The 25,786-nt window shown below is 45.6% G+C and overlaps 1 protein-coding gene across 3 annotated transcripts in view; it reads right to left on the bottom strand.

Moving 5' to 3' along the window:
• Positions 1–329: 329 nt before the first annotated feature.
• Positions 330–25,786, bottom strand: part of peak1 (pseudopodium-enriched atypical kinase 1) — an 86,754-nt gene continuing 61,297 nt past the window's right edge. For all 3 annotated transcript variants that reach the window (XM_068722852.1, XM_068722854.1, XM_068722855.1), the window contains 4 exons: positions 20,930–24,413; positions 13,654–13,895; positions 6,983–7,809; positions 330–4,605 (listed from right to left, as the gene is read on the bottom strand). In XM_068722852.1, coding sequence (XP_068578953.1) covers positions 3,250–4,605; positions 6,983–7,809; positions 13,654–13,895; positions 20,930–24,291 — 5,787 coding nt within the window. In that variant the 5' untranslated portion in view covers positions 24,292–24,413 and the 3' untranslated portion in view covers positions 330–3,249. The remainder of the gene's footprint in view (positions 4,606–6,982; positions 7,810–13,653; positions 13,896–20,929; positions 24,414–25,786) is intronic.

Genomic DNA, 25,786 nt, shown 5'->3' with positions numbered 1-25,786 from the left:
AGTAGATTGATACGTTTCCAAGTTTAGTATGGTCATTGTAAATAATTAAAAGGCTTGTTATCAGCCCAGGGCTTGTAGACGGTTCCTATTTTGCTGAAATCAGTGGACTGATGAAATTTGTAGCGTCAGTCCAGGCTGGAAACAAAAGGGTTTTACTGCATGAACTATTTATAAGCTACCCAAGTGTAACACATTACTAGCATAGCAGAGAAACAGACTGTAAAATGACTTTTTTTGCAATCAGTCCAGTTATTATAAACTCCTGTTATTCTCTACTGGAGGGTTAAATCAGCACAACAGCAATAACACAACGGCACAAAGTATAGATATATATATATAAAAACATATATTTATTGTTCTGTTACTGTTGGTTAACTTGATCAACAATAAATGGTGGCAGGCCGGGAGACAAACTGTACACATATTAATAGAAAGCCTTAGAGAGCTTCGGTTTTTTTCTGTTCAGTGGCAATTAACAATGCAAAGAGAGAGAGAGAGACAGAGAAAGAGAGAGAGAGAGAGAGAGAGAGAGAGAGAGAGAGAGAGAGAGAGAGAGAGAAAACAAACGGTACTCGCTGTAGGCCGCACAGTCGACGGATTTAATGGTGCGTTCAAAAGTCATGCTTCAGCCTCTTCTCAAAGTGGTTCGTCTCCTAGAGGGGTAAAAATACTGTACATTGTTCTGCGTCTTCAGCGCGACGCTTGAAGAATGAGACGCGCGTCTCCGTGTCCTCTCGTTCAGGACGGAGACAACGCCTCCCACTTTCTCCGAGGTCGGAGAACGTCAAGTAAAGCTTTTTGAAACGGATGAATGACGCTTAAGACTCCCTAAAGACAGACATAGAGGTGCTCCGTACTCGACAAAATAGCGTGTGGATTAAAATAGATAAAAGGTTATATATATATTTATACTATGTATACTATATAAAGGGCTTGAATCTCCAGATTCAAGGACAGCCACCAGTGCCGTCCGCACACATTCCTTAGCACACAAAGCCTTTAACGCAGCAAACAATCTCACACCTGCTTTGTCTCTTCTTTTTTTTTGTTTTTATTTTTCCGCTCCATGGACCATAAAGTGTCGTACTGTACGTCTGCAGTGAGAGGATCACAGTGTCCCGACAGTGACGAGCTGAACCGCTGCAGTTAAACCAGAGCAAATATGATGTAAACCTGGGAACGCAGAGCCTTCTTCAGTTTGAAAGCATCGGGGTGTTCGATCATCATAACGACAAATGAACCCACGTGTATTGATCGCTACGAGGAAGCAGAGGCGCGTGTACATGTGACACCGACTCCGGGCTTGAAAGGTACGGATCAATAACCCAGAGCTCATTTCATTAAAGCAGGATTAATCTGTTGAGCGTCAATGCCGGATTTGTCGTCCTGTCGGGGCCTGGATAACAACGACAACAACAACAGCGCGAGACGGCGAACGAGGCGGGAGGAAAGGGAGCGAGTTCTCAGCGGTCGAGCTTCTCTTGAGAGGCTGCGGTCGATCGTCCCAAGAGGTCACAACGTGAGACCGAGCGGTTCGGCTGGAGGATGAGGAAGAGACCGAGGTCCAAATGTCCGTTTCGGTCCAAGCAAACGTTTACATTCCACACGCTGCAAAAACAAACAAACAAACCAAAATCCAGTTCTCGGCCTCTCCTGCGTCACCGTGCTCTCCATCGAGGAGCGCCAGCGGGCGGACTGAATGTGCAAATGGGTCGTCCGTGAGCGCAGAACGGTTCGAAAAACAACAACAACAACAACACTATGGACAAAGAACTTTTTGCAAACATCCCCGTCTCCCATCCACCGTGAGGAGCTCTCTACACCGAGCTGTTTGAACTGAAGTGAATCAGTTTATGTGCCACAAAACTAAATGGAAGAGAGGATTAGTAAAGACGAAGTAACACATGTTCACGCGCCGTTACCTAACGGATATGACAAACAGCGATACTCATTGCACGTACTCCCACGAGACACCGAAACCAAACAGCCGGGGCCAGCTGAGTCCCATTTGAACTTCAAAGCGTCTAAAACCTCTGGAAACCTGCAAAGCCAAAAAACTAACTGAGCTCAGTGTTCATCACCTACCTCTTAAACAACAGCTTTAAGGGTCGACTTTTGATCATTTCATCTCCAGACTGGCGTTTTCTATCTGAAACCATAAAGACTGACGTTTCACAGAGTCTCAGCTGTGCAAAAGTTTTTTGGGGGGTAACAACACATCTAGTTACTGTAACCGTGTACTCTATGTCTGACTGCATTTTGTAATAAACTATAATACACATTTCTGGTAAAAAAAAAAAAAAAGTATCTCTAGCTGCCTCAGTGGACAATTTGTGGCAGATCTTTGGCTTCAGTGGTCAAACATATTTCACTTTTGCGTCAGTCTAAGATGAGAAATATTAATATCTCACTGATCAGATTTTGAAGACCAATCCATCGATGGATAAAAAAGTTTCTTTTGGACTTTCTTCTTCTCCCCGATTCCCTTCATTTCATACGACCTCCCTTCATCTCGACATGTTTCAAATCTGTGTGACGAATGAATAGTTGAGTTCACTTCTTTCTAAAGTTTCCTTTTAAAGTTTTCTCTCCAGAGAGTACTTTGAGGGAATCTAACTTTTCTATAGAATATTAATGTGTAACACACACACACACACACACACACACACACACACACACACACACACACACACACACACACACACACACAAAAATAACTAAAAATCTAAAACGTATTCCATTTGACAGTGCCTCAGATGAATCCTGGAGACAGCGACCATGCACACTACCTCTAATCTGTCGCTATCACAGCACTGCACTGTCGCAGAAGACGTGAGAATTTAAAATCCCTCACACACATTTGGTAAAATCTCTTCAGTCTCGAACTGGTGGAGTGTTTTTAACACATGATGAAGTCTGTAGCCTGCTGTAATGTTCCAGTTTGTCTTGGACTGTATTTGCTGGACTCTAAACCGTCCTGCTGTGGCTAACGACTGCTCAGACTGTCCCCGACCATGAGTCCTCTATGATGGGACATCAGCCTCTCTGTGTTCATGGAGAAAAACACAGACATTTGCACAACCGGCTGTTCAGTTTTCGGTGAAGCCCTGTGGCTGCTGCAACAACAAAGCTGACTATTAGCTCACATCACACATTAGCGTCAGCAGAGGGACCACACGGGAGGAGAGGGAGGGGGGGGGGGGGTTGGAGTTGGATCTGTTGCCATAGTAACAGCTGGCCGGAGGGAACTCAGAGCGGCTGTGCCTGAGTCAGGTGGAGGGCGTGCGCTTGGTGCGTTTGAGTTTGGCTCGGTGCTGCGTGCGCCGCTGGCTGGCTCTGGTTCTGGGACTGCTGCAGGATGTGCACCACCCGGCTCAGGGTGTCCGTGGTGGCGAACGCCAGATACTGGCAGCACAGCCAGTCCTCCAGGCTGACGCCGCAGGCGGCGTCCAGCGAGCGCTCCGCGAACTTGATCATCATCAGCGTCCGCTTCAGGTCCAGCCAGTTCTGGAGGGTGGCCTCGCGCTGGCTGCTGGTGGCCCCCGACATGGGGCCCGTGCTGCTGCAGCCCAGCGCCTGGAACAGGTCCTCCCGGGGGCCCCAGAGCAGGCACTGCAGGCAGGCCCGGGCCTCGGACATGCGGATCCGTTCAGAGGGGTTGACGGTGAGCAGCAGCCGGGCCAGCTGCTGCAGACCCTGCGAATAGAGCGATCTGACGGGCAGCGGCGGCAGGTCCGCCCAGGTGTACTCCCGCTCCTTCAGCTCCGGCGTCTCCTCGAAGGGGTTGGGCCGGTGCAGCGTCTCGTAGATGAGGATCCCCGTCTGGAACTCGTCACACTTGCGGTACTGCGTCGCTGTGACGATCTCGGGCGCCAGGCGCGACTGGTCTCGCAGCGTGCCGGGGTCGGCGGCCATGAGGGCGCTCTTCTGTTTCGCCTGTGAGAAGTTGCTGATGATGAGCCGGGCGGGGCAGGTGGCGTTGGCGGCAGCGGTGGCGGCGCCGGCGGAGGTCGCGCCGGAACCGCCGCCGCCGCTGCTGCTGCTGTTGTTGTTGGGCTCCAGAATGTCCAGGTTGCCAGGTTGGCAGTGGACCAGCAGCAGGTTTTCCAGCCGCAGGTCACAGTGGGTCACGTGGTACGGCTTCATGTGCTCCAGGCCGGAGCACAGCTGCAGCAGCAGGAGGCAGACCTGACGCTCGTACAGCTCCGGGTTGTGAGTGTGTCGCGCCGCGCCTTCTCGGACAAAGTCGGCCACCGTCTGGAAGGGCACCTCCCGAGTGATGACCACCACTCGGCTCCTCAGGCGGCCGACGGTGTTCATGTGACCTGCTGTTGGGGTTTCGTCCAATTTACCATTTGGCGTCTCCTGGCTTTCAGTCTTAATCTCTTTCTCTTTCTCCTTCAGTCCGTCTACATCCTCATCCTCTTCCTCCTCCTCCTCCTCCTCATCACCTTCTTCCTCTTCCCAGGGCAGCAGGCGGGCAGGGACGTCCGCCAGGAAGTGTCCACAGTCCTGCTGAATATTGAAGTGCACGGCCAGGCTCTGTCTCACTGCGAGGCTGTGGAAGAACTGCTGCTGGGTCTCCTTCACTTTGCTCCGACAGATCTGGAGATAAGAAAGACAATATTTCATTACTTTTTTTTAGGATGAAGCTATTTGCAAATTGAAAATAGACTCTACTACTCAAGTCTTGCCTGTTTAAAAGCCCGATATGTCTTATTCCTCTGTGCCATTGTTGTACAAGAAGCATTAAAAATGCACCACGCTGTTTCATTTATCTATATTAATATGAACATGCGCTTCACTTTGAGTCAATCTCACACCGTCCTGCTGCTAGAAATTGTCACTAAATGTGTATTAATGCGTGGCTAAAAATAGTCCCCAACAAATGCACTGCTTACTCCTCTCTGAGGAACGTTTGCTAAGAAGTACAGAGCCCAGCTGCTTCAGGAAATGATTGGTTTTTACTTCTTATTTGAGAGCTGTTTTAAAGATCGACATCCTCAGTAGGGATGAACGGTTCTGCGGCGACAGACGGAGTAGTGAAGTATATCAGAGGCAGGTCGGACGACGGCTTTTCCGACCATGTCGGAAGTACAAAGCGTTTAAAGTTGCTCTGAAAACAGCATTGCTCAAAAGGTTGGGTGGATCTTACGCAACACCAGCGAAACAACAATCCATTTGAGCGCAGGAGAACTCAGGAGATCAAAGATGTGTTCTGTTCCGCTGTGCTTCTCTGGAACATTTCTGTTAATGACACATAGAGCGGAGAGAAGCGGCGAGCAGACGACAGCAGCGAGTCAGAGTCTCGCGTCTCGACACTTTGATCACGACGCAGACGAGATGAGCCGAGGCACGGAGAGGATCGCTCTGCGTTCACGTTCACCGAAACGCCGGCAAAAAGGGAAAGAAGTCACGACGCGTTACCGAGACATTCTCGAAAATCGAAACATTTCAATAAATAAAATGACTAAATTTGATCTTAAGACTTAGAAAAAGTGAAGACAAAACTAAATGAATTCAATAACACAGCAGGTAGAATGTTAAGAAGCATCATTTCTGCTATTATTGTCAAGGATGACATAATTGAGTGTTGTCTAATGCACACCTGGTAGCAAAATGTAAAATATTATAATTAATTAGCTTGTTTTTCCTCTCATACTAAACAGAATTTTGACATAAAAAATTATTAGAAAATAATTATGACGGCATTATTAAATTATTTCTATTAATTTTTACTATGTACCATTAATTTGATCCAAACTAATTTAAACGTTTTTGCACAACTCCATATTGAAGTTTTACGTTATGAAGCGTTTGTATTATATCAGCCAACATTGTGTAACATTGCTACCTCAATCATTTCACTGCTTTACTTCTCTTCAGGGCGGCTTGAACCGCGGTGGTTTCTTTGACATCACTGATGTACAGTTCATTAACTTGTGATTCCTTTCAAACACACCGTGTAGCTCTTTAGGAATGTGTGTGATCACTGGATCTCTGTTCAGACCTGTGGGCTCTGAGACTCCAGCTGCCTCCTGGTCATGTCTGAGGACATATGTTTGAAGCAGTATTGCTATTTGTAACAAAGCTCCAGGTCAGCAGACACTTTCATGTATCGCTCCCTCTTTATTCCTTAATTTAAAGGAACACACTGACTCGCTCTCTGAATTCCTCTGAGAGTCCAGGATCCACGCAGACATGCTCAAGGTGGATTATGAATAATTAGCACCGCATTCAAAATATCACGGCGTGTAAAACCTCACTTGCAGGAGTTACCGGGGTTACGGTTGACAGTGGCACAACTGGGCCACATTAAAACGGTGAGTTGGGGAAAAGTTTAATTGGGAAGCTTGGGGCCTGCTTGTGTTCTGCTGCTCCTGGTTACTTTATTTATGGATGAGCATCATAAAAAAAGAAAGAAAAAAAAAAAGGAGGTTCTCTTGAAAGTCTGCAGCTAATATGAGGACATACAGCTTTGAAGTGCAGTGGAGCGCAGAGAGTTTCATATCATGTGAATAATGCAACCTTCATCCATATCTGCTTTGTATTTAGCTTCAGAACTCTTCCGGCAAGCTCTGCACCCCCCCCCCCCCCCACACACACACACACACACACACACACACATATATATATTTATATATGAAATTGCTACCCTCACGCAATTAAAAGAAAAAACAAAAGAAAAACAAACACATGCACACACAGGTTTTGGTTCACAGGGTGGCGCCCTGAGGGCTCAAAGTTTAAGTGCCAATATTTCTGCACAAACATCTTCGGCTAAAGGAGTGGGAGGAGATTCATGAACGCCAAAAATAAAACTCGAAGGATTTAATAAATCTACTGCCACTTTACATCTCTCTGGGCCCCGAGGCTAGAGGCAGCATGTATAAAGATTGCCATTCTACCGGTGTTGAACTGCGCGCCACAATGGAAGTAGTCGATCTGAAGGCTGATCTCTAAGCAGAGCCGGACGCCTCACCTTGATGGCGTAGTTGACCAGTGGGTCCTTGGCGTAGGAGGCGGTGTAGTACACAGCATCCCCCGCCTCACAGCAGGGCTTCCCAGTGGTCAGCCTGAAGTGGGACCAGCTGTCAGTGCCGAATCCCAGGTGATCCTTCTGACCGGCCATGAAGCGGTCCTCGCACTTTGTGGCCAGTTTGCGCAGCGTGTCCGTGTGGAGCCCACGGATCCTCCCCACCACCTCGTCCCAGCTGTCTAGCCCCCTGTACAGAGCCGGTCTCTGGGGTTTGGAGCCTCCAGCGGCAGCAGCAGCAGCAGCAGCAGGACCTCGACCTGTCGTCCGGCCCCTTCCAGCCAGAGACTCTGTACTTGGGTAGACCCTCCTCTCTCTGCCAGTCGTGGCCGCAGCGGACGGAGGTTGAGCTGCCAGAGAGGACGCGCTGTTGGTCGGGCGGCCCTTGTTGGTAGCCGCGGCAGCCGCCGGCCTCTCCAAGGAGTCACCGCTCTCGTGGTCGTGGACCCGATGAGGCTCGGAGCTGAGAGAGGAGTCTTGACTCGCCGTCTCCCAGGTGGAGTCCAAGTCGTAGATCGGGTTGGCCACGCTCAGGTTGGTGCCCCCGGGTCTCGCCTCAGCCCGAGATCTCGGGCCTCCCTGGACTGACTCTTTGCCCGCCAGGCTGGGTTCGGTGCTGGAGCGCGGCACAGCCTTCTTAGGTAGCGGCGGGGGTGTGGCCTTAGGGGCCGGCTGGTCTGCAAGGCCGTCCAGGTCGATGGAGGCCAAGGTGTCGTTGGATGCTTTGATGTTTCGTGGCTGTTTCAGTGGGATCATGTTGGCTCTGGACTGACCTGGAGGGAAAGGAAGACAACAAACTGTGTATTGCAATAATAGGAATATAGAATATGACAGTAGAAAGTAACGAAGTTCATATAATTCAGCATTGTACATAAGTCAAATTTAAAGTTACACTTTAATATTTCTACTCCACAACATTTCAAAAAGGTAATACTGTACTTTTTACTCCACTGCATTTATTTTAAAGCTACACTTTCACATGATCTCAAAACACGATCACCTTATAATCATATACTATGATGCAAAAGTTGGGTTTCAATTTTTTTGTTGTCGTTTAAATGAGAGTCTTGGATTTCACTTTTTACCTGTGGGCATAAAATCATTCATTGTGTAAATGTTGGCCAAAAAAGCACAAATGTTTCAGGACTTTAAAGGTCCTGACTGGATAAATGAGATATGAATAAAAATAAAACGCAAAAAAAAAATCTAATTTTTGACTTTCACAAAAGTCAAAAATCTGATTTCCTAACTGAAATGGATAAAATTGACACCTGAAACACATATTCCCCCCCGAGCTTCTCGTTCCTCCCACATGGCTCGCTGGCTCGCTGCCCCTCAAGAAGACGGGAGGCTGACATGAGGCTGCGGCACGTGAGGGATCTGGTGGCCCTGAGGAAGACTGGAGCCAGAGAGCAGGACAGCTGGGCACAAGTCCTACCCACCAACCATCCAGCTGCCCGACACAATCTGCAGCTCGGTTGTGCACTGAGGCTTAAAGAGGCTGCATGGAGAGCGCTTTCATCACTGGCTTCAAGTGACCTTATTTTTCTGGGATTGTGGTGGGAGGGAATTTGGTGTGTGTGTGTGTGTGTGTGTGTGTATGTGTGTGTGTGTGTGTGTGTGTGGGGTGGGGTGACTCCCTCGATGTCCTCTGGAGTCGAGGACCGCAAAAGGCAGATGGGTCAAAGACAAGTACCTGACAAGATGAAGAGGACAAAGCCGTGCCGCGTGCATGATGGGAATTCAGTAGGTTTGAAGTGAATGGGTGCACGAGGTCACAGACAACCCTAGAGTGTTTTAAGATGATGCCTTTCAAAGTCACACCTTTTGCCAAATTACTTTTCCCGTCCCCACGGTGAAGGAATCCGCTTGAACAAACCATTTCCCCAACTGCTGCTGATTGTCGTTAAACGATGTGAGTGACGCGAGTGCTCACACACTGCCGTCATCTTAAGAAAGCAAACGAAGCCTTGAGAAAGAGAAGAGCAGTCGGGATGAAGTGCATGAGTCTTGGTAATCCTCCCTGGAACGGGGAGGCTCTATTTAATGTGTTCCTCCACCAATCTGCAGTAATCCATCCAAGGAAACAACAGTCTCCCTCGTCCAGTCGCACTGGCTGTGATTCAACTACATTACATAAGACCAACTCAGTCTGCGATTGTCAAAATCAAGAATACTTTTCATCATGATAATACACAGGAATACATGTGATGATGAAACCCCATATGGCTCATGTGAACAGATCACCTTACAACAAACAACTTAGTGACATTAGGAGTGCTAATTATCTGCTAAGTATGTGGAATTTTTGAGGTTGATCAATTACTTGTTTTAAAAAAAACAAATTGGCAAAATCGGAATGTCAGAATAAATTGAAAAAAATGTCCATCGCACTTTTTTTCAAAGCCTAATATTTAAATTTTTTTACCTGCTTTCCTATCTGTGCCTGGCAATTCTGTATCGGCAATTCAATTAAACAAACGAGCAATGCAACAGATGACAGTGTGACCGATGAATGGTGAACGTAACCCCCCCCCCCCCCCCAAAAAAAAAAATAAAAAATTCTAAACACACTGCTGTTCAACTAAACTGTGTTTGACCCACGTTCATCTCCAGGAGATAAAACAAGCGGAGAGTCCCAATCCCTCCAAAATCTGTTCCGGATTAAAAAATAGATAATTGCATTTTCGTCTCCTCTCAAACACTGAGCCTCATGTGTCCAGAACAACTCTTTAGCTACTTCCTTCTATGTGCTCAACATGAATCTGAGCGCCAACACACGCATTACACATTATCTGGCAGGATTGGATTCATGATTTCTCTTAAAAGTACAACAATTCACAAATGGAACAGAATAACTATCTAGTCATCTATATGTATAACATATAAATACTATTGAAAACGCCACATTAAGGCAATCCATTGACAAGTCCAGAAACCAGCATTCACCAACACTTCTTTGCAAGGAGATGAAGGGACTTGTTGCCGTAGCGATACGAGCGATTACAGTTTAGCCATCGTGCTCCAATAAAACGATGGAGGAAGTGGGTAGAATACAGAGGAACAGAGGGGAGGAATGAAGCCAGAGAAGAGGAGGGGGTGAACAGAGGTGGTAAAAGTGAGAGAAGTGACAAGAGGAAAAGAAATACAAAGAGGCAAAAGGGGGGTGAGCTGGAGAGACACGGTGGTAGAGAGAGAAATACCAGGGACAGGTGGTAAAAAGAGACGAGAATACTGAGAGATAAGGAGGAAAAACAAGCCTACCTCAAATCCACTAATGACTCAAAGTTTGCAGGCGAACGTGGTGCAACTGCAGCTGCTGCTGCTGCGCGGGGAGGCAGACGGAAACGTTTCCCCCCCGCTTCATCCCTGAGAGTGTGAGCCTTGGTGCCAACAGGCTCAGCGCTCCCACCGACACTGGAGACTTCTCACCAGGAGCTCTGCCTCCTACTGCCTGATGCTCTGATTGAAACACAAGTGTGTGCACAGTGTTCTGGGTATACAGCCGGTGAGAGAGAGGCGCTAAGCGAAGGTGGTTCTCCACGAAAATGGAGAGAGAGAGAGAGAGAGAGAGAGAGAGAGAGAGAGAGAGAGAGAGAGAGAGGAATCTGTTCTATTTTTTTGCAAATGTGATAAGTAAAGTAGACGAGATAGAAGTCATCACACTGTAGTGTGTGAACGACTGTATGCTGCTGTGCGACATTTGAATGCAGACGAACATTAGCAGCATGTAGAGGAGTAGAATCAGCTCATCATGCGTCACCCAGGGAGCTTTTAACACATTCACAATATATCCGTCCACAGAGCCCGTGTGCAGCCTGAGCTTCACAAATAAACACACACACACACACACACACACAAAAAAGAAAAGTGCAACATCGACATATAAACACAAACAAACACTTTGTCTCTGATGAATCCCTTCAGAAGAAAGTAAGACCCACACACCGTTTTAACCTCGCACAATTATATAAGCGAACAGAACACAGTGAAGCTCCAAAATAAAGCCGCACTCCCAATCACTCCCTACCACTTCTGTGCTTCTATTTTTTTTTTCCTCTCACACACCACTTGATCACAGCAAGATGCTTTCCCACACACACACACACACACACACACACAGAGAGCTTCGTGTTTTAAGTGCCCGGCGATGTTTGCCAGCTGCGCCTGCCTCTTAAAGGCCGGTCGGAACGCGCTCATCGCTCCACCCACCTGTAACGCTGATCAGCTGACAAAATCTAATGATGAAATGTCCACCGTCAACCGACACCCAGGCTCCGTAACGAGGACGGTCAGAGAGGAACTGTGTCATCATGGTGCTGAATGTAAACCACAGGGTGGATTTGGGCCTGCTGGATATTTGATGAAGATATTTTCTGTCTATTGTCATGAGCCGCTGAGACACAAAGCTTCAGGAATTAAGCAAAAAAAAAAGAAAGAAAAGGTCTCTCTTGCCATTTGGATTTATTGCTTTCAAAAAGAAAGAAAAAAAATGTTCAGCGCACCGCAGTCTCTCTCCCAAATCTTTATTTTGAACCACTCGAAACACTCGCGGCTCATCGTGTCCATGCAGCACACCAGCAGCATTGAGGATGAGACTCAGTCTATGGCTTTCATCTTACAGCAAATACAACTTTTTCACCGTTATTTCTACACCAACCTTTAGCTTCAAATGAGGTCACAGTCACACAGACACGTACCCTCAACCAAATCAGGAATAGATCCATAACCGTAAGGCTCACATGCATACTGTATTTATGGATTCCTTTGAAAGGTAGGAAGCTAAAGAATATGAATCCATTGTAAGTAAACACATTTCTATTACCATTCCAGAGTTAATGAAGATGCAATAGAGGAACAAAAATGTTACCCTTGCCTAGTCTTCTGCTGCAAACTGCTAATTTGATGAAAATATGCTAAAATACAATATTTATGATACAATTTTTAAAGATACACTATAAGGCAATATCCATGTTTTGGCCATGTTTACTGTTTATATGTTTTTTTATTGGAAGTTTTACTTCAAAACACTATTTATTTCCATATAGCCATGTTATAAATAATATAAATCTACCACAAATATTGAAATAGTAATAAACACAATGAATATGGATTAATAATAAGATATGACCGAAGAGCTCAGATAAACTGACAATGCAAAGGTCACTTCTCTCCCAGCCCACCTCTGTTACTCTCTGGATGTTTATCATTGCGGCCGACATGCAAGTAACTAAATCTGCCAATTTTGACGAAGAGAAGATAGATTTATGTCAGTGCGAGTGCAAAATGTTAAAAACCGAATGAATCGTTTCCTATCGACGGCGGCCACCGTGGGCTTCAATGCGAGGTGCGTTCAGGTGCATTACAAAAGGTCGTAATTTGTAGGCTCCAGCGATACTAAGCACGTTATTGTAGACTGACGAGAAAATGATCTTTTGAACACAACTTGCTTGTCTGTTTACGAAGGTTACATTTGTACGACTTTATTATTAAATTATTCGTAATAAGACATAGTTTGGACATTTGGAACTTTACAATACACATCTTTAAAGGCTGCTCTCTCAAAATGAGGTTCTTTTCAGTTTCATTCCTATCTAGTATATTCTGAAGGTTTTTGTAAAAACCTTTGGCTCTACTTTGTCCAATGTTCAGATTTCTCATTTGGAAATGTATGCAAATTACACAATATTTGTTTCGTTAAAGATTACTTTTAGATTTGTTTACTACAATACAAGCAGAGGAGTCATCTGAAAATGAGTTAATTGCCCGCTGGTGAAAAAAAATTCAGGCTTCAGAGGTGCCACAGAGACGTTGATGCCTTTTTCAAAGTGGACTTGAACATTGACATGTCTAATTACAACAAAGATATTATAATAATTAGTCTCAGATTTAATATAAGGGTAAAAGCTTTTATGACACTAATAGCAGCTCTGCGTCGTGCAATTGGTATTATTCTAATGTGGTTATTAGTGCAGCCCCAAATGCATCTCATCTCAAATATGCATTTCAGAAACAAAACAATAGAAAGAGACAAAGGCAATAAGCCAGAGAAGATAACAAAGAGTAGGTTCTGGATGGAAACATGAGGGATTCTGTTGGATCATGAACGATCCACTCTGAACACTTACAAACGTCCAACAAGCAGCCCCGCAAAACAGGAGAACCAACATCAGGGCAAAAAGATGCTACCTCAAGCTGAAATAACAGAATTAGAGTTATTCCAGATTCAGAAGCTGCATTCATGTGACAAGATGTGTCAAGAGTTAGAGCTCCAGCTGTTCAACATGGAATAAATTATGGACTGGTCACATGAGGAGGTGTGCTGATGCTGAAGGAAAGTGAAGATACTGAGGACTGACTGATTCTGGTTGTATCAATCCACTGACTCCAGTTACCGTTACATCAACGCTCAACACAACTTGTTTCAAAATGTTTTTAAGTTTTATAAAATTCCATTCATTATAAATAAAAACAACATATGCAAATTGGAAAAATATACCATTTACAGAGGTTCTTTTTTCTTTGTTGGCATCACCACTTGTTGGTTTTATGTTTCATGTAGATGCTTTAAAGCTTCATGACACTAAAGCTTGAGGCCAGCATGTCGTCGTTCTTACCCAGGTTGGTGTAGGTGGCGCTGCAGTGGCTGGAGGCGGGCGAGTGGGAGCGCTGGGAGCGACTCCCGTCCTCCTCTGGCTCTCCGAGGCTGGCGCTGCCCTCGCTTGGCGAGGCCGGTGGGGCAACCTGGCTGGCATGGCCCCCCTCCCCAAACACCAGCCCCAGATTCACTTTGGCAGGCAGCGAGGCGACACTGGGCAGCTCCCGATCCCTGGCGCCGCTGGCACTGACTGGTACCTGGCTGCAGATGACAGGAGAGAGGCACGGCTCGTACGGTTATGGAAATATGAAATACTGGCTCCATTAACAGTCTGATTAAATTGCTATTTCTCCCTTTTGTTTGTAATCTACTGCTTTGGGTTGGTTCATTATTCTGTTGGTGATGATGGTGTGTGTTTAATCCTGCGTGAAAATCTCTGCAAAACAAGTCATAAAAAGAACCGGATGATAACAGCGAGCTCCACTGCTGAGACGGTACTGTTCATAGTAATAAACAAGCTGCTATTGATAAGGGCTTCAGTCTGTCATCTTTCATTTCTGTCTTTGACAGATAACTGTATCTAACATCACAGGATATGAAGAAAACACATAAAACAATGATTTTCTTTTTTAATCTGGGCAGTTGTTGTTTTCTCCAAGCTTTCAAATTGCTGTCTGCATCTCTTCGTCGGCTCATTTCTTCCTTCTCAGCCAGTGATGAATTAAGAGTTACAGTTCTAAGCGTGGGGCTCTTGAAGCCCGGCGTGTTTTATATGCAACTACACATACGTCGCCTGAGGGAAAGGGTAAGAAAGCGGAAAAGCAGGTCACAACGGTGTGTGAGAATGTGTCTTGAAGATCCCTTTGTGACGGCGGGGGGGTGTCTATGGGTTTGAGGTGTTTAATGAGGTGGGATGAATTTCATCTACCGCCTGCAGATTGATCAAAAGGTGCGATGAGGAGGCGACAGAATCAAATGTGATTATTAGCCGTCTTTAAAGAAAGACAAATCAGATGCTGAACAAAGCTGCAGGAGTGTCTTTAGGCATTCTGGATCTCCTTGTCTGCTGACTGATATATTCAAAGTGCAGTGACATTGATGTAAACTGGAACTTCAAGAAATCCACGTTAGCAGTAAGGAGTGTGGCGTTATGAAACATGACGCCTGTCGTCTTATTGATTTGTTGCGTTTTCCGTGTGCGTCTTTTAACGCTGCTCCTACAGCAGAGATTAATAGATAATGTTCTCTATAACGGCGGTCATATACTTCATAACGTCCTGACGGCGGTCTAGCTGAGCGATGAGCACTAGAAATCTAGGTCACAGCCTACAGTTACTCAGGGCGTGTTGGGATCGCGCAGTGACTCCAATCACGGCGTGAAGGCTCTGGGGACGCTCTGACGAGACGCGTCCTATGCCCGTAGCTCGTCGCCTCCAGCGATGCAAGTCGTACGGGCGATCCGTCCGCCACATGCGGTGCGCGTCTTCATCAGGCAGCGACAGGAGCACAATTGCGCGCGTGGCCCGTGTGCGTCACCGTATCGTCGCGCTGCCAGTAAACATGTTTCTGACGCGTCTGAAGTGCTCGGAAAGCAGCTGGAATTTTAAAGGTGCCGTGTGAAGTTTTTTTTTGAACAGAGCACATCTTATGTGTGACATTCAAGATAACAGTCTTTCTTGGAAGAAATTATTGACAGAATTGACCCTTTCAAACGTAGCAAGTCTCGTCTGTCAAATATAAACCCAAGTGTCTCGAGATTGCCGATGGTTATTATGAAACTTTCTTCATCCGTTTTTTTTTTTTTGTATCGTATCAATATTTAATAAACTAGCTGATATACCCGTACATTACTTTTAACAGATAGGACCACAGAGATTGGCTACTCTAGAGCTGCTAAGTAACCAACGGCATTATGTAAAAATTCTTATACAGCCCTTCATCACGAAACACTTTGCTATGCAGAATGCAAACTAATGCATTATGGCAACGGGATGAATCAGGGAGTAAAGAACAACTGCAGCTGCACAAAAATAAGAAAAGCTAAAAAAAAAATTAATAAATCACATTTTGTTCAACAAAGCCTTTGCTTTTAATTAACGTTAACAACATCAAGTCACAATCAGATTTGTTTGTTTTTTTCCACAGAGTGAACCTCAACAGCTGGCGTTTCATCCAGAGCCACCTGGGATCAGTCGTTCTGATCACAGTAAATAAGACACTCAAAGCAACCTGCTTACTGCCCTTTGATCTGATAACAGATCAGCCGTGGCCTTTCCATGTGACCTGAGACTACAGCCTCGGGCCACCTGGGTTGTGACCACCCAGGATCGGGTGACATTCTCAACTACTGTAGATTTGAACCCTGATTGTAATACACAAAGCACCTGCAGCAAGTGGCTGGCCCTGCCATCTGCTCTAGATGTCAGATGTTGTTGTTGGTGGCATATTGTACACTGTTCTGGCACTGCTGTTTTGAGTTTTAATCATCTTTATCTATTTATCTTCACTGTCCTTATGCTAAATAAAAAAAAAAAAATGAGTTCAAAGTAAAACAAAGAAAGGTAAAGAGTTCACAAAGAGTTCACAGAGCTGGTGCCATGGCCGCAGGTGTTGTCGTGGGTGAGGCAGACACCAGTAATGTTTGTACTGGCCTGAACCAGATTAGTCATTTCCTTTGACTATTGGTAATATGACTCATGATTTATGTGATCATGTGAAAAAAAAAGTCCCTTTTAAGAAGAAGTACATGCAGCTCAGGAGACGACGTCAACTTGACTGTTTTTTGGGCCTGAAGAAAACTTTTTTTTTTTACAGCGTCTTGAGCACAAGTAAGAACAAAAGAAAAGCAACAAGCCGGCCAGTTATTCGCAGTCGGGCATAAAGAGTGTGAAAGTGCTGAAACTGACGCTGGCACAGTTGGGCTTAGAATACAGACTTTTGAGAGTTTAAGTTCCACGATTAAGCTTGGCCAAAAATCTAATATCACCATCACGTCCTCCAAACACAACGGAGAATTTCATCCGAAAGTGTTTTTGCAATATTTTCAAAGAAGACGCCCAGCTGCCCGTGTGTCTGTCTCCACCCCGGGGCTCCGTGTCTGAGGAAAAACACCGCATCTGACATGTTTATGATCCGCCTTTGTAGACCAAAAAGTCCTCTGTGTCTCTTTTAAAGAGGGAACGATCAATAGCCTCTGAGATGCCACAGTGCATTACTTTTGCACTCGCCAACAGCAGACAGCGGATATAAAAGGCCCATCATGTCGTTGTGATCCGACTAGAAAACAAAGAGCAAGTAAACTGTGCAAAGATGGAGGCGTGAAGAATGAGTAAAATTGCAAATAAAACAGCGTATACTGGAATGACGTGTGCTATAATAGATGAGCTGGTGGCCTGACTTGGACACGTTTCCTCTTTTATTCTTCCCTATACGGTCTACATGAACAGACATCATAACATGGTTCTGGTTTCAACTAACTGAACATATCGTACACAAGGGTACAAGTAATATAAATCCTACTGAAAACCAAACGATTAATGGATTGCAGTCTGCAAAACTACACAAAAGAGCATTAAACCACAAAGAGGACAATTCCCAGAAGATAACCTGTTTGAACAACACATCCAGTGTGGATACATGCCTCCAGAGACACAATGAATACCTTTATGGCTGCTACACGTTTCAATGTCAGGACCCGACTTGTTCAGACAGCGTGAAGCTGCAACCGTGAATTTCACTGTTTCACAGAACTCTGTTGCGAGAAATGAACAATCTCTGATCCACAACATCAATTCACATAATCTCGAAAAAATCCCTCCCCTCCCTACTGAGTCAACAGGGCTTCGAAAGGCCTAAAGGGTCACAGCTAATCACAGCAGTGAATGAAAGCAGAGGGTTTCAGGTCTTACCCACTGTACTGGCTCACACAGCTTCCCATCTGGAAGCCTTGAATACGAGGCAACGGTGAATTCACATTCTAGGTAGAGCTTGGACTTCCAGTTGTGAAGAGTCAAAAAGTAGTTCCCTGCATGTGTTCTTTCCTTGTTCTCCCTCTTTCAATGCTGTTACCTGCCTAAGGTAAAGTGTTTTAGTGCTGCAGAGCACGCCCACCCTAAGCCAATAAAACAGCTTCCAGTCAAAAGAAAAAAAAAAAAAACATGGTTAACTCTTCATCTGCCAATCAAAACAAAAGCTCTGCAGGATGACCCGTGAAATCACTGACCTCCTGGTCTGTTTACCCAGAGACAAGTCAGGTTTTTAAGAAGTCCTCTACAAAATACATTTGCACCAATACTATAATTTGTCGGCAAAGGGAGGTGAGTGCAAGCATGTGGGACTAAACATGTGTTATGGTGACATATTTTCAAGGATTAACTAATAAATAGCTCATTTTAGAAACAGCTTTTTTTTTAAAAAGAAGACTTTAAAGCTCCAGTACTTTGCAGAAGCACAAAAGAAACAACAAATCTAATACGCCCTTCTTTAAAACTGGAGGGACTGCAGGTAATAATCAGACAGGCTGTTACAGAACGTTTCCCTGCGAGACACAAATACATTCTTTCTGCAGGCTTTGATTTCGTCACATCTTCTTCCACAGCGAGCTCACGCACGGAGCGCGAGGTTTAGCTATTTTCTGTTTATGGGTCAACTCAAAACCATGTGCCGACACCCGAGATAAACATCAGACAGACGGGCAAGTATCACCGTTACCTTAACGAGTTAATCGTTAACAGGTTCATAGTGAAGCAGGGTCACAAAGGAATGATTGTAAGAGACAGGTGTTGAGAAAATAAGGCGCACTAGACCAAAGTTGAGCTGCTTTAAAGTGCGATGTATTACACCTGGTCTGCTTTAAGTGTGATTTTACATTGACTTATATTATTGTGGCTTGACAGTATGAATAATAAATCATAACAAGTGTCAAGCGTTGTTGGCTGCATATAAGTGAATTCATGTTTTCACAGCTGTTTGGTATTTTTCAGTCCTAATTGCTTATTATAAACAGGAGACGTATTTAAGTTGAGGAATATTGTATTAGTTCACCTTCACTGCTGACATCACTCGGGGGACAAATAAATAAATAACGGGTAACTCATCATCCTCTGTGTGAAGTGGGTTCTCTCCAATACATACAGTGCACCATCATACAGCCAGTTTTAGCATGGCGTTACCGAGACAGCGCGTACTTGACTCTTGTACCGCTTCTTATAAAGTATGAGAAGAGACGGGAACTGGATGACTTGTGCTGAAACTTTAGGAGCAGAGAGAAAAAGCAGGGAAGCTGTAAAGGAGACAGAATGGGGACGAGTTGTTGACAGGATGGAGGAGAGAAACACTCGAGAGTTCACAGTGCTCCGGGCTCAAAGGAGAGACATGTGGCGTGGAAGAGGAGCAGAAATCACACCAAATGGAGACAGCGATGGTGGCAAGCCAACCAACTTGAAAACAAAATCAGAAGATATGGATGATATACGGGAGGCAGAAAAAACAAAGAGGAGACAGAGAGTAAGGTGGAAGTCGAAATGTGAACGGATCAGCTGAGGAGATGAACATCTGAACAAGTTGTTCATGAGCTAAACTGTTTCAGGTGTGATGAATGCTGAGTAAACAATTCCACAGCGCTATTCCCACTAATCAGTGGCTGTGGGACGCATCGTGTGAAACACACTGGGAGCTAGATGACACTCTCCCGTTACACCGCCCCAAAATACAACAAAGTCCAAATGCTGCACAGTGTCTGGCTTCGGTTAGTTTTCTGCGTTGACTATTTCTAACCAAGTGACTGCGCCGGATACATTAGGACGAGTCAGACGATTCATTATTGAATCACCTACTGTGGGGATTAGTTTTCCTACATTTAAAGTACAAAGACAAGACATTGTTTTAACCCTACTAGACTTGATTCATTGATCCAATCATCTACATGGTATCTTAAGTTTCAATGTGTTTTCAGTAAGCTTGTAAATATTGTGCTGAAACAACAATGGAGTGTGCATTATCCAACTTGCTGTCTAAGTGATTAGCGCTGCACATTATTATCAGTACTTTTTACGACACAGCTTTCCTGATGAATGAGGGTTTGTTTTGGCCACCGCAGCATCCATTTGACTGATCGCCATCTTTGAGCATATCTGGGCACTTAGCTTAATTTCTAAGGCAAAAACAAGTCATGTTCAGCAGGGAAAAAAAACGCTTAGAATTATGGACAGAGAATAAAGTGTATCCGGCACATCTGGGTTATCTTTATCTGGCACCATTAGTCACACCGCAGGAAACGTACCCCGAGAAATTAACACTGAGGGCAACAGCAGGTCAAAGACAAATAATGAACGTATTATGCAAGAATACAGCAACTACACTGCCGAACAGACCGATTGCTGTGAGTTACTGTGTGTGCGGCGTGTGTCTGTGTGTGTGTGTGTGTGTGTGTGATAGAGAGAGAGTGAGGCTTTGATGTAATTTGAGGGGCTAAAGGGAATATGCCATCTAAAGCAGTGATTAATAGACTGAAGGTGGATCCGACTGCTGTTGGATGGCTTGTAACACACTGTGGGGTTCCATTCTGAAGGGAGACCTGCTGAGCACAGAGCCTGCTGTTCAGGTAATAGATGGCATTAAGGAAGAGACCACGTAGGCTGTACAGTCCATGCAGTCGGCGAGCAGACATGCCAAATTAAGATCAAACACCTCTAGAATCTGTGATGAGCGATCTGTGCGACAGTGGGAGAATGGCGTTCCATGGCACTTTGGAGGAGCAGCTGGCAAAGGTTGAGCATCTTAATTATAAGCTGGGTGCCATGAGTGCGCTGAAGGGAATGCATGTGGGTGATGGCAATACGGGCATTGCATGTTAAATAATTCATTAGATCAGTGAGAGGTGATGAAGGAAGAGCAAGCGTGGACTTTGACAGATTAGAGACAAAGACAAAGACATTGAATGTAAAAGCAATAGTGCGTGCGTTCCTAGCAAATAATAAGATGCCAGTTTTTGATTAAATGAACCCTCATTAACCCTTACTAATATAAAAGGGACATATACACCTTGCCCTTGTTAATTCTTGGTTTGGGATTATCTCTGCAATAGGTGTTTAGTTTAGTAGCTTTATTTTTTCCCCACAGTATACTGATAAAAAAAATCCGAAACCCCATTCATGTTCAACCTATTACCAACTGGGTAAACCCCAGTTTTAACTTTGAATTGCTACCGTTACAAGCTTTACTCTGATCATGGGGTATCTTTCAAAACAGTGGCATCAGAGGACAGATTCAAACTTTGGACAATCTTGGACAAGTACCTGAAATCCTTGCTGATGAGATGAGGTGATGTTGGCCCGGGGCTCAGAGGTCCGGATTCCTTGCTCTCATCAGATGTCAGCGGTGCATTTTCTCTGCACTCCTCTACTCTTAGTTCTCCTTCTCCGTCACCAGGGGTGCTGCCGCTTTCTGGTTTGTAGGTGAAGACGATGGTTGGTTTCTGCGTGGGATCTTCTGGCTTGGCCTCGGTGAACCAATGATGCTGTTGGATGGGTGGCGGTGGAAGCATGTGAATGACGGTTCCGTCAAGGCCAACCAGCTTGCCTTTGTCCTTCTCTCTCTCCGCCCTCTCTCTCTGCTCATCTTCGTCTTTCCGCCGACGGAAAAAGCTCTTAAAGGAGATCCAGCGTTTGGGTTTAGAGCTTTCCGTTAAAATACGTCTCCCCTCTGCACCTGGACTTGCTTCCCCTTCACTTGGTCGTACGGGAGAACTGGAGGCAGAACTCTTGGTCCAGTTGCCAAAATGTCTCTGGAGGATGTTAGAAGCGTGGTAAGGGGACGATGTAGATCTAGGAGGGGGGAAGGGGGCATTGGGTTCTGACCGGGGGCTGGAGAGTGGGACGGCAGCAGAGGCACTCTGGGATTTAGACAAAACTTTGGAGGGGGTGTCCTTTTTGGGTTTGGAAAGACAGCTGTCAGTTGTGGAAAAGAGAGACTTGGGCCGGGTGAGGGTCTCCTTCATGGCATCAGGCGGGAGGGCGTAAAGCTCCTCAGAGCTGTTATCATTGACTTGTATTGAGGGCGACTCTGGAGGAGACTGTGGAGGCTGGATGGAGGCAACAATTTGTAAAAACACAGCACTGGCCTCCTCCCTATGGCTTGCCACTGTCCCAGAGGACAAAGCTAAGTCTGTATTGTCATCTTTACAGCAAGGAGCGTCTTCACTTGTCTTGCAAGTGTGTGCAACAGCATTGGCAGTAGAACTGGTTTTAGGTAGGTTTGCAGTAATGGCAAGAACGGCAGGGGCATTTGTTGATGTAGTGGGAGAGAGGACTCCAACTGTGGAGCTCATCACAGTGTTGGTCACAGTGCTAGAGTCTGTAGTGGTTCGAAGATGTAAGTTTGGCGCTCTTGACACCGCCTCAGGTGGTTTTGTTTCTTCAAAAGAGGCTCTCTCTGATGTGCCTCTACCAGAGATGGTTTTCTCCGTTGAGGAGGACTGGACACTCTCAGAGGACCCAATCTCTTCATAAGTATGGCTTGTTACCCGACTACCTACCCCTTTTGGCTGGGGCAGTTCCCCACTGAGTCCCAAGAAGCTCTTGTACACAGCTAGGTTGTCATATGCACTTGGATTGATAACAATAGGTACCTTAACAGCGTTCTTGGAGCTGCGGGCATAGGCTGGTTCATCTCGAATTATAATGGGAAAAGGAGGCATGCCTGCATTATTGAAACTGTTAAACTTGATCTCTGATAAGTTGGAAGATTTCACAGGTACGGTTCGGGAGGAAGACAGCCCGGCAATGGGAGAAGTGGGAGCTGACTTGTGGCTGCAGTGTTGAGTAGGGATGGAGGGGCAAGGATTACTGCCAACCCCTAGATCCATTTTAGGTATCTTTTGGCGAGGACTTGTGCTTGATGTCCACACCTCTTGGTAGCGTATGTTCCCCGATTTCTTACGGGAGGTACCTGGCATCGCTACAGATGTGGGTGATGTTGGCATCACAGGAGAAGAAGGAGAGAGAAGGGAGGTTGGAGACAGTGGCTGACCTAAAGGTGTGCTACAAAACGATGTAGGGCTGCAAGGCTTTGACAGGATTTTGGGTTTTGGAGTAGAGTCTAGATTCTGTTCGTCTTTGTTGGCCATGGATGCCGACACGTCCACCACAGTGTAAGGCTTACAGATCAGGGATTTTTCCAAATTCACTATACGGTACGGTTTAGCCTGCTCCTCTGTGGGACTAAAACTGATTGTGACAGGTTGACCTGGAAGGGCCTGGGGCATTGGCGTGCCTTCTCTGCCATCCTGCTCTTCTAATCTAATGGCCAGGACAGCCTTGTGTGTTTCAGTCACCTTGAGTGGACTGAGTGCTCTGTGGACGAGCTCCTTTTTGGGGGGGGAAGTGCAGACGACAGGTGCCTTAGAAGATGTGGGAGAATGCAAGCCATTTCGAAGAGTAAAGGGGGCACCGCTCCCACTGCTCGAAGTTGTTTGAGAATCTTCTGGTCGCGATGACGAGGATTCCGGAGAAGTGGTAGACTCCGAATTTGATAGGAAACCACTGCCTTGCATGTCATGGGGCCCATAAGGAAGAAGAGCTCCATTGGAGTCCATGGAGGGGTATCCATTCAAGATCTCATCATAGCTATCGTCATAGTCCACCGCACAAATCCGCTGTAGTGAGCGGTTGCGAAGCGGCACAGTATTCCACTTCTTCCCTGCAGCAAAGGGCACCGGAGACATTGTGGCGGCACGGAAATTTGAAAATCGTGGTTGGCCTCGCATTCGGATCTCCATGGCTAGTAACTCTTCATCACTTTCATCCCAGCTTTCATGTTCATCATCATCCCTTTCGGTGTCTTCGTCCTCATCCTCTTCGTCCTCTTCACTGGAAAACTCGGGGTAGCAAAAGCGACCACCTTCTGTGCTGATGACCTCAGAGCTATCGCTGAGTGATACCCGTTTCTGAGAAGTGCCGCCACCACCACCACCACCACAAGTGATGCTTCCCATGGCAAGACAGCTTGACGCTGGAAGGCCTCTTTCCAACGACCGTCGGTATGAACTACTGATTCTTCCCCAAAACAAATCTTTGGACCCGGAAAGAGGTGTGGTGCTAGGGCCAGGGCCTAACCCAGCAATTTCTTTGAGGACATCTGTAAGTCCACTGTTGTTATTTCCACTAGGGGTCCTTGGGCTAAGTTGTCCATAACCTTCGATCTCCTCACTGCCATCTTCTCCTTCGTTGTTGTTGCTGGGCCCACCAAGCCTCTTACAGTTCAGTCCATTGCGATTCCAGACCGTGAAGGCTGATGTTTTGCCCAGTTCAAAAACATTTGGTGGTCGTTGCAGGTTGCCGTCTGAATCCAGTCCTGCAGACGAGCAGGGCAGCATCATCGTGGGCTTAACAGCTATGGTTGGCTTCTTAGCCACAGGTGGACGGAAGTGTCCTGAGCGGACAGACCCACTGCCAGCCCTCTGGGAGTTGATGGTAAGATTAGTGTTTGCTCTCGCCCCAGCAGGGGGTGGATTCTGTTGCTGAATTGTTGGGGACTTCTGCTCAGAAGGAGGCTTCCCTTTACTACTCTGAGCCAGACAGTGCAAACTCTTGGGTTTGAAGCAGTTCTTGCACTCGCCTGGTTTCCACACGTGCTCGGTGAAGGTGCTGCAGGCGGACATGGCTGCTGGTCCGGTGAGTCAGTGGACAGGAAACCCCTCCATGAAGCCACGGGCTACAGGAAGTGACTGTAGTGCAACAATGATGAACACTATTCAAGCCTCAAATGTGGGGGATACTGGAGCTGAAAAAGAGAACAGGAGAAAAAGAAAATTAATTTAATTTTTCTTCAATTCAACACATTTATTTGATATGTATTTGCCACAAATACATCATCCAAACTATCTGCACAGAGTAGTTAGAAACTTAGTTAACCAAAAATATTGACCCAAACAAGGAGAACTAGATCCCATTATACAATTAATACACTTTCACACACACAGAGCTGAACTGAAGTAAAGAGGATACATTGGGGCAGAAAGGCACATAAACTAAGTGAGAGAGAGAATGAATCAGGAAGGTAGTGCTACACTTTCACCATTAGGTGGCAAACTTCCTCTACAAAGCAGCCTGTCTATCCAGCGGGGCAGTCATCTGTCTCTTCCTAAAACCCTCAACTGGACCGGTAAGAATTGAAAAAGCAAAGAAGCAGACAGGAAGAGGATTAAGAGAGCTTATTTCTGAATCGCTGTCCTGTGTTGTTGTTGGCCGTTTCAGCCGGGCTTAGGTGAGATAAAAGGTACTGATACTACACGTTGAATCAAACACTTAATGTCCTAAATCCTATGAACTAGATCAATTACATGGAAAATGGAAATCAGAAGCGCTTCAGCTGAATTCACATGCACTGAAGTCTGACAGGTGGCATGGAGGAAGAGTTTCTCAGCTGTTTAAATGGATTCAATGGCTACACCCTTGATATTAGATGTGAACGTAAACAACCATGAATCTGAAAGTTGGCACAAAGTAAGTTTTCAAATCTAAAGAGCATGAGTATATTGCTAAACAACAACCAAACACATATGTCACTCTCCTTCTACTGTACTACATATTGGCGATAAGCTGTCAGCCATCAATAATCACACATGGTTCCAAATGGCAACTAAAATAGAAGGTTTACAAATTCACACCATTCAGTCTTTGTAAGATAACAAAGACTGACATTTTAAAAACTTGAGCACAAGCATGGCATCAGGTTATCGGCACCAGCACAGTCATATCCTGTTTTCTTCTGCCGTTAGGTCCCACATCCTTTAGTTATTACAGTACTGTACTGTTAGTACTGAAAACGTATTTTAAATTACACCACCAACGCTTTGGATGAAATGTGTGTTTAACTTCTCTTTACGTTAACATAAAGTCCATTGATAATAAGTGCCTTGTTGCTTAAATAACCAGTTAAAATGAAGTTGTGACGTGAAAGTCTGTTTAATCACACTGGAATCGGTGTGTTACATAAGCTGGTACTGTTTCCACATTATTTCTACTACTGAAGCCTGCTCTGGGAGACCCTTCAAGGACAGTACATTTGTTAAACACACAACACAATGAAAACCTTGAGAGTGGATGGGAAGAAAGTGAGGTCAATTGATGGCATGCAGAAAAAACAAAAAGCCA

The sequence above is a fragment of the Cebidichthys violaceus genome, unplaced genomic scaffold (genome assembly GCF_023349555.1).
Source record: "Cebidichthys violaceus isolate CVI_PGR_0920_01 unplaced genomic scaffold, fCebVio1.0.p SCAF_3, whole genome shotgun sequence".
Taxonomy (NCBI): domain Eukaryota; kingdom Metazoa; phylum Chordata; class Actinopteri; order Perciformes; family Stichaeidae; genus Cebidichthys; species Cebidichthys violaceus.
This window is presented reverse-complemented; position numbering and strand designations above follow the sequence as displayed.